The sequence below is a fragment of the Athene cunicularia genome (assembly GCF_003259725.1).
Source record: "Athene cunicularia isolate RWA chromosome 20 unlocalized genomic scaffold, athCun1 chr20_part1, whole genome shotgun sequence".
NCBI lineage: Eukaryota > Metazoa > Chordata > Aves > Strigiformes > Strigidae > Athene > Athene cunicularia.
Window position 1 is genome coordinate 3581147 of NW_020799125.1, and position 12507 is coordinate 3593653.

Consider the following 12507-nt stretch of genomic DNA (forward strand, 5'->3'; position numbering starts at 1 on the left):
ATTGTATATGGATGGAAGGGCGCCAAAATGTCCCAAATTCAGCTAGGATGCTCACTGTTGCACAGCCAGTGTTAAGACCTGCACTTGCTGTCCACTCAACCCACAAACAGTTGCTCCTACCAACAGATGCCACTGCAGTGTACAACTGTGGGATTTGGGTCACTGGAAGAAAGCACAGCTGGACTTGCAGAAAGCAGACAAAGAAAGATTGGTATGCATAGCTTGTCAGCCTGCCTCTGCTGACTATATGTAAATTCTCCTCCACCCCCTCATTTAATGCAAAATTATTTGAGAATGGCCATTCTTGCCATGGATACAAGCTGCTGAGATTTTCCCCATGCAACGTGAGCTCTGGAGAACAGACTTCTCTCTTCCCTGCAATCTGTATTTGTATATTGTGAAGTGACAAACATCTACAGGCGTATTTGCCATTGCAAGGTGTTGCATAAAGCAACAGCAAGGATTTACCCCAGAGCTGGTAGTCCCAAACTGTGTGAGCCTACTAACCCAGCAGCTTCAAACCCTAACAGGAGGGGGCATGCCACTGCACTTTGCAAACTGATTGTAATGTCAGGCTTTGTGCCAAGGAACAGCTTTCTTAATTACTGAAGTAAATCAAGGAAAATGCAGTGCACTCTTGGCTTTGTGTAATCCCTAAAGAAAAAAAAATAAATTATAGTGATTCTTAAAGTTGAAAATGCTTCTGGGATAGACAGTCCCTGCTGGGACCATATGTATGACTGCACACCTGCTGTCAAATTGCAGGAATCTCTCTGGGAACACTCTCCCTGGCAACACAAGTACTTTCTAGTTCTCGCCTGTCACTCACCCACACAGCATCTCCAAAAGGATGGGATATCCCTGCCTTCAGATAGCATAGCACCATCTGTTGTACTATTTTCTGTTTCTCTCGTGCACACTATTGTTAGCCCAGCACTTTTCAGCACAGAGCTAGACCAACAGCTTGTCCCCGTGCTGTCATTAACCAAGGCTGGCCAGAGCCACGCAGCCTTTGCCCACAGCATGCTCTGAATCCTGCCCCTTTACTCCATTCCCATCTATTTTATTTTAATCTTTTGCTGTTTTCAAAATTTTTCTTGAGGTTATTTGTTGATTTTCAATGCAAAGAGTGTTCCCGCTATCAGCAGTCAGAGTGAAATGAGAAATTCCATTGACAACTCAAAAGATGTGGCCCAAGCACTCTGTAGGAGTGTGAGTCCCCTGGTCACAATGACACGACTAATCTTCTATTTTATAGTTAGTTCACCAGCAGATCTCATAGTGCTCTGCAAAGCTGGTCCATACAGTTCTCTCGACTGTACAGAATAGGAAAATCTGGCAAATTGTCTTGTCTGGAAAACAAGACTTGCAGACCCTCCTGGGATTTATTCATTTCCCACTGCAAATGGTATTTTAGTGATACTGTTTTTCTGGTTTTAAATTGGGCTGTGTGAGGAGTATGACTTGTCACTTGATGCCACAAAGCATGACACTGAGCATTACAAACAGGCTAACTTATACAAAAATGCAGAGAGGATTTAAATATAAAAATGTCATCCTCATATTCTGTCTGCTCTTCCTTGAAGCTTTTTGTGATTCTCCTTATGATCCTAAACGTTTAGGATCCTGTGTTTAGTTATGGTGGTGTAAATCCAAATAGAGGTCGTCGGCAAATTTCAGTGAGGACAGAAAATTCTGAGCTTTTGAAATCTGGGTTCCTCAATTGAATAAAATGTAAGAATCTAATTATGTGACATTTCCTATTGACCTGAACATCTACTTTTGACATTGCTGCTATGATTTGTTGTGGTAGAATACACACTGTCTTACTGTCAGAGTGCAAGGCTGCAACAGAACACCTCTGTGATGTCTGCATGTTCTTGGGAAAGGATTCAGTTTTACCACATCCATGCCCCCTTGGAGTTGCTTTCTGTCTGCTGTGTGACTGCTGGGACAGGGGTTAGCTAAGCAGAGCAATGTAAAGTGGCAGTGACTTCATCAGAACTAGAATAGACCTTGACTCTGCAGACAACCACCATCATACACTAGATTTCTAGGCTTTTGTAGCATGTTTTTTTCATTGCAGCTGATGCACAGCAAGTCACAGCTAATGCTGCATTTGAGTGCTGGACCTCTAGTCCACCAGAAAGTCCCTGCTAACCCTGAGCTTTCTGCTCTTGTAGACTTAAGCTTGATATTTCCACACACCTATGATTCTCTGTTATCTTTTTCCCTTATTTTGTAAGCAGGCTGCAAAAAGATGTCTTTAAACTTCATTGGATGATGCCCACAAATATAACTTTCCTTACTACATTCGTACTAGTTTGTATAACCTTTCCTTGAGAAGGAGGATTTTTTTCCCCTATTGGGTGGTATTTGGAAGTACTGTAGCCACTCCCTGTGATAATTATTATAATAATAAGGCTGCAGTGCAGCCTGGCCAGAATATGGCTTTTGCAGACACCCTCAAATTAGCCTGATCTCTGTGCAATAGACCAGCTGCTATCTGGAGAGACTGTTGTGAGATCCTGGCTTTTTATTTTTTAACACTATTTCTGAAAAACTAATGAAGTATTAATTCATTCAGAATTTAATTTGCTTAATGAATATGATCATCTCAAGTAAATGACAATGGCTGTTCATCTGTGAGCTATATAGTCTTGATTTTGAGGGCTTTTTGTTCAACAGGGAGGCACTCATGGTTTTATTCTGGTGTATATATCGCTTGGCTGAGTAGTATTTTGTATAGCATCAACAAAACAAAGTAACTGCCACATCTTTGTACAACAGTGGACTAACTGGAGTAAACTGTTTCTGATGCAATTTAAGACTCAGATTTTACCAATGTGCTGGTTCTTCAAGCAGGTTTCTTGCCCAGTTGCCTTGACACAGTCCTCTGCATAAGTGGACTTCCACAGAAGGAGGTCCTCCACCTCCAAAGGTGGTGTCTGTCTTTCACTGGATAAAAACTTGAGCGTGCATTGATAAATCTGGAAGTCCTTTTTTGTCTTTTGGTGTGTTACATGTGACAGCTAAAGAAAATGAGAGTGCTTTCCAGGGGAAAAAAAACACTCTCCGGAGTCTGGAGAGGTCAAGGAAGTGTGCTGGCCACTTGGATGAGTTAATTATCCTGAAAAACAGATACTGGAGCCTGAAAAACAGATACTGCAGGAAACTTGCAGTGCTTTGCTTGACCGAAGTAGCTCCCAAGCTACACAAAGAGAAAGGAAACCCCCACAAGACTTGATTATACAGCTGCAGCTTGCCAAGTGGGCACAGGCAATGGAATCGACAAGATTTATCTAGAACTACATTTTAATAATTGATATGACTGTACAATATTTATTAAGTAGTGTTTGATTAAAAACAATGACCTGTTCTGACCTGGTTTCTCTCCTTCCCCCACTCCCTGTTTTCTAAATATTTATTTCTTTCATTTTCCACTCCCCTTGCCTTCTCTAAGGTTATTTCAAAAAGGTAGAAACTGTGCTAGACTGACCCAGTTTCTCTATAGGAAAACAGCACACCTCAGCCTCTGATTCCTGGGAGGAAGTAAGATTTTGAATGAACCAGGCTACAGAAGTTGTGCTGTGAGCTGCGGGAGGACGAAACTGTAGTATTTGGAGGGCCAGCAACTGTGCTGTATGAATCGCAGTTTCCTTGGATCACATGTGGTGAGCCAGTTCTTGGAAGAGAGTCCAAAAACATGCTCTAGTTCTTCACACAAAGGTGTAGATGACTCATCTGACAACACTGCCCCATAAATCAGTGATAACATACTGCTCTGGTGCTAGCCATATGTCCTCCAGGTATGGTGTGTGAAAATGTGACAGTGAAAATGTGACTGCGCAGTAAGGAAACTTTAGCTCTTCCCTTCCCCAGACTAAAAGCCACACTACAAATTTTGTGGGAGAAGTGAATTCTGTCTGCTTAGGTATTCTGCAGGCAATTCACAGCAACAGTTCCGGTGAAACTCATTTATATCCAATGTGCATGTAAGTCTGGTTAGGTTTGAAAGGAGGGTGGGGGAGGAGAACCAACACAACACCAAAACTCCTGCTCTCTCTCTTTCGTTCTTATATGCTTTCAAGAATATAAGGCAAGTCTGAAATTGAGTACGTGAAATGCTGGGGTTTCAGCCCCAAGCCCCAGATTAAGGTTGACACATGGGTGATTCCCACAGCCCTTCCCAAAGGGGGGTGAGTTTCCCTTCAGGCTTCCCCCCAGGGTGGTGCCGGCCTGGCAGACAGAGCCGTTGGGTAAAGGAGCCCCAGGGGTCCCGCAGTCAGTAACCCAAGGTCAGGTGTCCCACGCAGGGATAACAGCTGGGACCCCTTGCAGGAGGGGCAGTGTCTGTCTGTGAGGGGGATGCCCTGTGCAGAGTTCCCTGTTGGGGAAGGACCTCCCACCTCCCTGGGACTGGGCTCCACTCAGGTCTGGCTTTTGTAAACGCTGGCTGTGGAGAGATTCAGTGTGTGGCTTCCTTGGTCTTATGTTTTTGGCTTGTTGACTCAGTTGTCTCCCGTCCCTTCTCTGGGAAACTGCATTTCACCATTTATCCCACCCGTTGTTGGTCGTGCGGTGTCGTTGCTGGGGTCAGTGGGATCGATGTCGATTATGTATAATCTGACTTGTCTGTACCCCCAGCGCTCACCCATATACTGACCCTTTTGTATCAAATACAATTTGGTTATTGGTTCATCTTTATGCTGGCTGTGTCCTTTATGCTAGGCCTGATAACTGGCAAAACAGTACGTTAAAACTGAAAAACATGCAGCCAAAACCCCTTTCTGGCTGAGATTTTGCTTATACCAGTTCATAGTCTTCCAGATACACACTGTCCATCATATCTTGCTTCTGTTTCAACTACAGTGAAGTAAGCACTTGGCTTTAAGTGCATAAAACGTTTTTCCTGACTTTCTAAACCAAAAAACCTAATCCTAAATAATTTCGGTAAGACAGTGACTGTCCCCATAAATGGTGAGGGCTGTCACTGTGAATGCCTGAATCCCTGCTCAACCCTTGGGTTATCAGTTAACTGCTACAGCACCTTGTTCTGGTCAGGTTTTTGTCATAAAACAGCACAAATGCTTGTGACAACCAGAGCAGCTTACTTTGGTCCCTATTGATTAAGCTCTGCAAATTAAATTAATTTCTTTCTGTAATTACGTGTGCTGCAGATCCAAACTAGTTTAAGGATTTGAATTGTAATCCAGTGTAAGGTGAGGCTGTAGAGAGCATTAGTGGCTTTCTGCACGTTTCCATTTTGGTTTGTGAGTGCTTGTCACTTCACAGGCCTAGGGCCCAGATCTTCAGGCATGTGTAGATTCCTAATTTCTGAGAGAGGATCTGACCCTGAACACATGCTGCTATTTGGAGGCAGCTTTGCAGGACAAAACAAGTGCACTGTTTTCTTCCCTAAAATGTTTTTTCCTTATTTAATTACACTTGCTTTAGCCTTTTTCCTGCAAGTTTATTTATGTAATTATGGTCCCTTGTAATACATCACAGCTTTCTGAGCTCTCATATTTTTATTTCTATTTTCACATGTGCCAATTATACCAGAAGACCTATTCGAGGAATTGACGCTGTGTCCCAGAAACGGCCCTGGATATTTCTCTGTGTTTACACCTGCTGCTCTGCTCTTCCCTTCCCCGCTGTGCATTGACCTGCTGCCCCTTTGCCTTCACCGTGCTGTGGAAAACATATTTGATTATGAATTCCCAGCACTGGAGCCAAGGAAGTAGAATAGAGCAGCGCAAGGAGTTAGTGTCTTCCCAGAAGACAATGTCTCATCAGCTGTGCCCTGGACATGTGAAACTTTTATCCCTGGGTGGAAGTTACTGCCCTCTGCAATGACACTTGCCCATGTTTGCACAAAGTAAATACCCAACATTTTCAACAGGAGGTGCATGCTGCATCCTTAGCAGTACAAACCTGCACTGAGAGCAGCTTTGAGTCATGTGTACGTTGTTCAAATCAAAAACTAGCACACAGGACTAAGTCGTCTCTGTTGCAACCCTTTATAAATGAATTAGGGTGTTCAAAAATTCTTGCCAAACATGCTGTGGGCTGGTCTGAGACAGCAAATTGCTTTTTCTGGTTCAGCTGCAGATCATGGCTCTTGCCCAGAGCTGACAGGGTGCTCCGTAATTAATCGTGCACACACTTTGCTTCATTACTGAAGCAAGCAGGCACCTCTGGTAAAAAAGCTTCTGTCCAGATGATCTGTTATGATCACATGCTCCGTGGTTAGGTTCGTTATTTGCTGACCATGGATTCATATTAGTGAAGTTCATTCTGTTTTTGCAAGTGTAATACCTGAAAGGGAACAAAGGCTACTTTTCTCAAGAGCTCTTAAGAGAAAGTGACAGGGTAGTCAAGGTATGGCATGTATAGATGTACTTGAACTGCTTCTAATACATGTATTTGGATTGCACTGCAGGTCCCTTGTGCCTGAAAAGCCCCATAAACAGGAGGCTAAACTGACTCATTGCTTGGAGACGTTAACAAAACTTGAGCTTTCTCCCCTTCCTCCCTGATTTTTATCCTTGAAGATTAACTGTGGCAGCAGACATTAAACCTCAGCTCCTTGCCTGTAAGGCCAGTGCTGTCACTGGGTATGTAACAGGGTTTCCAACTGTGTGTCACGGCCTGACATCAAGGAAGGACATAGGGACTATTAATGCCTGTAGGGTCCAGACATCTAAATACTGGAGGCAGCTTCAAAAATCTCAGCTCTCACTTGCACCTCCCCCATTCTTCCAATCCTTCCCCCCATCCCCCACAGTATTTTTCTTTTCTCTAGCCTGAAAAGCTGAGCCCATAATGGAAAAGGGACAAAACATAAAAAAAAAATCCCAAATCCTCACACAGCACCATGTTTAAAAAGCACTCTAGCACTGTGCAAGCTGTTAATAAAATACTGCATCCACACACAAATCTCCAACAGCAGCCCCCCAGCTGGTCCCTGCTGCCAGCATCTCATCTTGCTGTCTAGTGCAGAGCAAGGAGAACGGGAGACTCCCTCGGCTTACACACATGCCCACAGAATTAAATTGTAGCTCTATATATAGTTCCCATCTCATGTGAGGAGCTGAGGCTTTCACAGACACCCACGCTGTGCTCGCTGGGGTTATTTTTAGCATCAGCGACAAGGTTACCTGGATGATTCCTACCAAATAAGAAAGAAATACATTAAATTATACACAGCTAATTAGCGGTGACAGCTGATCTTTTCTTTGTGCCTGCCCCTGCCTTTCTGTCTCTGGAATAAATCTGTGTCAAGTCTTCCCAGCCTTCTGAAATCAGGGCAATTCCCTGATTTCTAGTTCAGTAAGTGGAAGTTCGGAGCTTTATCAAAAAAATGTGATAATCTCCAGGTGAATTTATGCTAGTCTCTAAACTGGGCTCAGTTCAGTATCTACTTAATTTCAGTATTAGGGCTATTAGTAGTTTGTACGCACACACATCCCTCTCTTGCTCGAAATCAAATAAAATAATCCTCACAGTTCTGTGGATTCAGCTCAGTTTCCCACTGAATCCCCATCGGTCTGGAGGGCAGATGCCTTTTCAGTAAGCAAAGCTGCCCTGAGACATTTCTTTGAGGAAGTGGCAATGGACATGCCATTCTTGGGAAACAGGGCCAGCTTTTGTCAGTAGGTAAAATTTTCCTTTATGATTGCTCTGTATTGCACTGTCACGCTTTCTGCTTTTAGGCTGCTAATCTGAAGTGCTGTTTGCTTGGTATTGTTCTGTCTCCAGCAGCACTGTGAACTTCACGCTCTGTTACATGAGGCTGAGGTACAAACCAGGGTCTAATCTGGGTGTGCATTTAGCTACGTCTGCAGTTTCTGGGCAAGTCAACTCAAAATGCCTTTCCAAGAACCTCAGGGCAGCACTAGAACTACAGATTTCCAGATGTGGTGAAGTACTGAATAAAGATACCTCCTTTTCACTTAACATTGCCAAGAAACCTTGCCCCAGCATGATCCACTTACCCATGCCAAGATTTTCAATGTGGTAAAGATCAGGTTTAGGTGCTGGAGTTTTGGTTCCGCTCTAAGTCCACAAAATCATCATTCTTCCTGTCTGACTTCTTTGATGCCCACATTTCTGTACCTGAATTCCTGTTTCCATATTCTTTTAAGTGCCGCTCAATGCATCGTGTCTACTTACGCAAATATCCAAGGAGGTGAAACAGAACATGAAGTGAAAATTACAAGTATAATCTTTTCCGGGAATTCATGTTTTCACTGAAACATTAAGTAATAATGGAGTGTCTTTAACTGTGGTTATACAAGGCATACTCGAGAAGTACCAGCCACCCAGGCAGTTCAAACACTAATTTTCTAAACAGTCAGATATCAAATCTAATTAAACAATATTTTCCTGCATCACTCTTCAGTCTAGCAACTATTTTACTCCCCCAGGTTTCGGTTTAAACCCCTTCTAGAACAAAGTGAGTTTGTAAGGCAGAAAGCAGTTATTGCAAATAATTGTACTTGGAAATGTCTTTTCTGCCTCTTGACACAAAGAGCTCTCAATTCACTGAATTCCATTGAGGGCTTATTATCTACACTGCGAACACATAATAATGGGAACCAAGACCTGTTGGGAGCCCTGTTGCCTAATGCACAGTCGGATATTGCAAGTGCACACCATGGCCTGGGGCACTAGGGATGCATGAATTAGTAAGAGAAACACTACTGGAAAGGGAATTCTGGGGAGAATGGAATACTGCCATCTAGGATGGAGGGGGGAGGGAGAAATGCATGTTTCCACGGCAACAAGTGGTACACTAAATTGGCTGGGAGTACGAAATATGGGAAATACACTTTTCAAAAGCAGCAAGCACATAAATGAATACTTGAATCTGTACTCAACGCTGCTGTCAGTCAGTAATAAATCTAAAGTCAGTGGACTTGCACTGCTGTCAAAGTAGAATCTGGCCTAAAAGATGTAACGGAATTTCTTAATCTCTCTTTTGAGATCAAAAGAGTGGGAAAGTGAAGAAAAATGGGGATTTTATCTTCGACTGCATTAACATTCATCAGCATGATAGCAGAGAGTTGGTTTTCTCAGCAGGTTCACAACTACTGTTGAAATGTGTTACAATCAGGACCATTTTAAAAATACAGCAGTTTTGAAAATGTTATTCTTTTGTCTCTCCATTTTTGAAGTTACATAGACACTATTAATCGGTACGTTTTGCGCGTTACGTACATCAGCACGGCTTTCCCTCCAGAGTACAGAGCTAGGCTGTGTTAGCTGTGGCACTGAGGCAATTTGCTAGACAGCTATAGACTTTGAAATCCCTACAAATGTGCTGAAAAATAATGATCTTGAAAGCCACTGCCTGTTTACTTGCCATTCTTACGCAGACAGCCATCAGATAATGCTCAGTAATCTGCCTGTACATTATTCTTTTGTGCTGAAGTACAGGTCTACAGCCTGATGTTACATGTGGATTCATAAATGAGCCGGCAAGTCTCATTGCTGTTATCGAAGTGTTACTAGTAGTGCAGCAGCAGCAGCAACATCTCTTATCTGCATCGGTAGCGGCAAAGTCATACAGAGAACAGGCATTTCTGTTGGATCCCATATCCCAGTCAGTATCTCACACCTGAACACTGAGCAGTACATCCCTTAGCTATAAACTTCCAAATTATCACAAAGAGACTATGCTGCACAAATACCAGTGCAATGAACGAATTTAAAGACCTCAAAATCTCATCCAAGAATTTCACTCTTCCCAGTGTGGTGACATTTCCATGTAACCACATGCCAGGTTGTGCTCTGAGTGGGGACTCTGCGCTGGTCTGGGTTTTGTGGGGTGAGACCTAGTCAGTCCTAGGCAGAACCTCCAGAGGGATATCTCTAGGGCTTTACCACTTTGGCCTTTACCAGTACCCATTTTTACTTTGGGGTTTTTTTTGGACACATACGTTCTTTTCCTGTTGTAAATATTTTCCTGCCTGCATCCACCACCTGAGCTTGTTTGCACGGTCATGTTCTATTCTGGTGGATGAGTTAAGAGCTGAGCTGAGCTCTGCCAGTGCACATATGTGCTGAAAGTTGTGTGGGAGATTGCTTCCAATCTGTTTTGCCATTCCTGGCTATTCCAGCAATCTCTGCACCGTCTGTTCCCCAAGATGTGCTGAATCTTCCATGTTCCAGGAGGAAGGAGCTAAATGAAAGCCTGTCTTCCAGCACTTGGAACAAAGATGGCTTTCAGCCATCCTCTAGACATTATCAATGAGACTAATGGCCTGCACCACAGATTGTTCCATAAGACCACAGCAGACAGTATGGAGGCTTCCTTCACTCAATTTCCATATAGACAGTACATTTCCTAGCTCCTAGTAATGATCAGCCCTTTTTTCACCAGTAGAGCAGTTTCTTTTTTAAGTCCTTGTACTGACTTTAGGTATGCCTCCTTCAAAATGATTCTTTAGGCTCATTATTAAGCAAACTAAATGGTAAATGAAAAGAAAGGGATAAAGTCTGTAGTTATACCTGCTGAAGCTGCAATTCCATTAGATCTTTCACACTAAGAGAAGTGAGGTTGTATTGAAAAGAGATGTGACCTTCCAGGCATTTCAGCAATAAGAGGTGTGGCTGGATATGAGATAATTTTGTCACTCAGTGAATATTCATTGATGGTTGAACTTGGTTTTAGGGATGCAGTTGGGTGGAAACCACATAAAATAGGGCTCCTGACCTACAGAGACATTTCATGAGCAATTGACTGGCCAAAATACTGGAGTTAATATCGGAATGCACCTTAAAGTATTTCCCTGAAATGAATACACAAGGTTTGCAAGGTCAGGATGCTCAAGGCCATGGTTAAGGTCCATGACAATTTTCTTTCTAAGACGATGGGTATTAATTTGGCACATCTGTGATTTTCTCTGCCTGTAACTCTTGGAACTTAATGTAAATTGTAATGTGATATTTTCTACTTCTCTGGGACGTACATGTTTTTAGTGACAGGGACAGTCATCTGCTCTGTCTTCTGCAATCACTGGCACAATGCACTGCTCTCCTCTGGGTATAAAGTGCTACCATGCTACAAAGAATAAACAGCAATCGCTGAGACTGGAGGAAGGTGATTACTCCATCTCCAACATTGTAGGGGCATCATGAAGTGCACCCAAAAATCTCATCTATGTTCACTCAGCAGTTTATTTCTTAGCTGAGGGCAAGCATGGTGATGGCAGTCACGTTTTCCTCCATTAGCTCTGGTCCATTAGGACTTGTGCTCTGATCCATATGCGTGCATCTCATTCCCTGTCCCCTGAGATAAGATTTAATCAAATGCACACACATGAATGAGCTAGTCTAAATATCAATAAATGTTTCTTTCAGGAGAGGCTTGAGATATTTAATATTTAATAAGCCTTGAAAATGAACTTCCATTCATGTTTCTCAATTTGATTCCAAGCATTTTGGCGGCGAGCAGTGCTCACCGTCCCAGTGTGGGCAGGCACAGCACAGATTATTTAACAATCCACTTTGTCTCATCTAAAATATTCATGTTTGCAGATATCCAAATGTAGCTCTTAAAAAAACACACACAAAATCCAAATGGTGCAGTCTGAGCCTCACAGTTACCTTAAATCTTTGCTTTAGGCTACATGCCACAGTAATGCTATTTCTCTCACAACTCTACCCTGTTGCCCTGGTTACTGATCAAAACCAGACCATCCCTGCCATCCCTGCAGCTGGACTTACACAAACACCTTGCCCATATGAGGACAATGCTGCTGAAGTTACTTCTTCCTTAAAGCAGAAATAAAGCCAATGCATACAGCAGCTTTCTCTTGTTCAAGTAAATATACAGCCATAACAATTGCCTTTTTCCTCAAATTCAGCTGGTGCTGACAAAGCAAAATCAGGTTAATAAATGATTATGGTATTATTTTTGTTTAAGCACCAGCATTTCTGGAGGACTTCAAAATCTTGATTATGTCAGTAGGGCTACAGGTAGATTTGGCAGAATTTTGTCTCCCACAGTAACTTCTGCTTTGTCTTCTATTGAAATCAAGGGAATCCTGACTAAAGAGGGAGTTAAGATTTTTTTCATGTGGCTAATGAGCAGCTGAAAATGTGCTATATTAGTTTGTGTATGATTCAGTGCAGGAAATGGACTTGGAGGTGGGTGACAGTGTCTCATCTGACAGTACTCAGATGACGCTCCATTGTAAAGGGAGGTTCCTCCCTCTTCTTAGATAGACTTACTTTGAGAGTTTCATTTCAATTTGCTGCCGGATTTCCTGTCTTTCCTCATCTGTCCTCCTTGGGAAAATATTCCTGTCTTCCAGCTCCTGCTTACTTGGTCTGTTTCGTAGTTTTACTGCCAGCAGTTCTTTCTTGCATTTTCTTGGCAAAGTACCTGGGACGTGCATTGAAAAGAAAGTTATTAGAAAGACAGCTCCTGGAGATGAAACCTGAACATATAAAAAGCAGGAAACCTACAGAGTGACACTGATCTGCATGTTGGTG

At 42.8% G+C, this 12507-nt stretch overlaps 1 protein-coding gene across 3 annotated transcripts in view; it reads right to left on the reverse strand.

Moving 5' to 3' along the window:
- Positions 1-12507, reverse strand: part of PHACTR3 (phosphatase and actin regulator 3) — an 87702-nt gene that overhangs the window by 18203 nt on the left and 56992 nt on the right. For all 3 annotated transcript variants that reach the window (XM_026862231.1, XM_026862232.1, XM_026862233.1), the window contains exon 8: positions 12244-12397. In XM_026862231.1, the coding sequence (XP_026718032.1) occupies positions 12244-12397 (154 nt within the window). The remainder of the gene's footprint in view (positions 1-12243; positions 12398-12507) is intronic.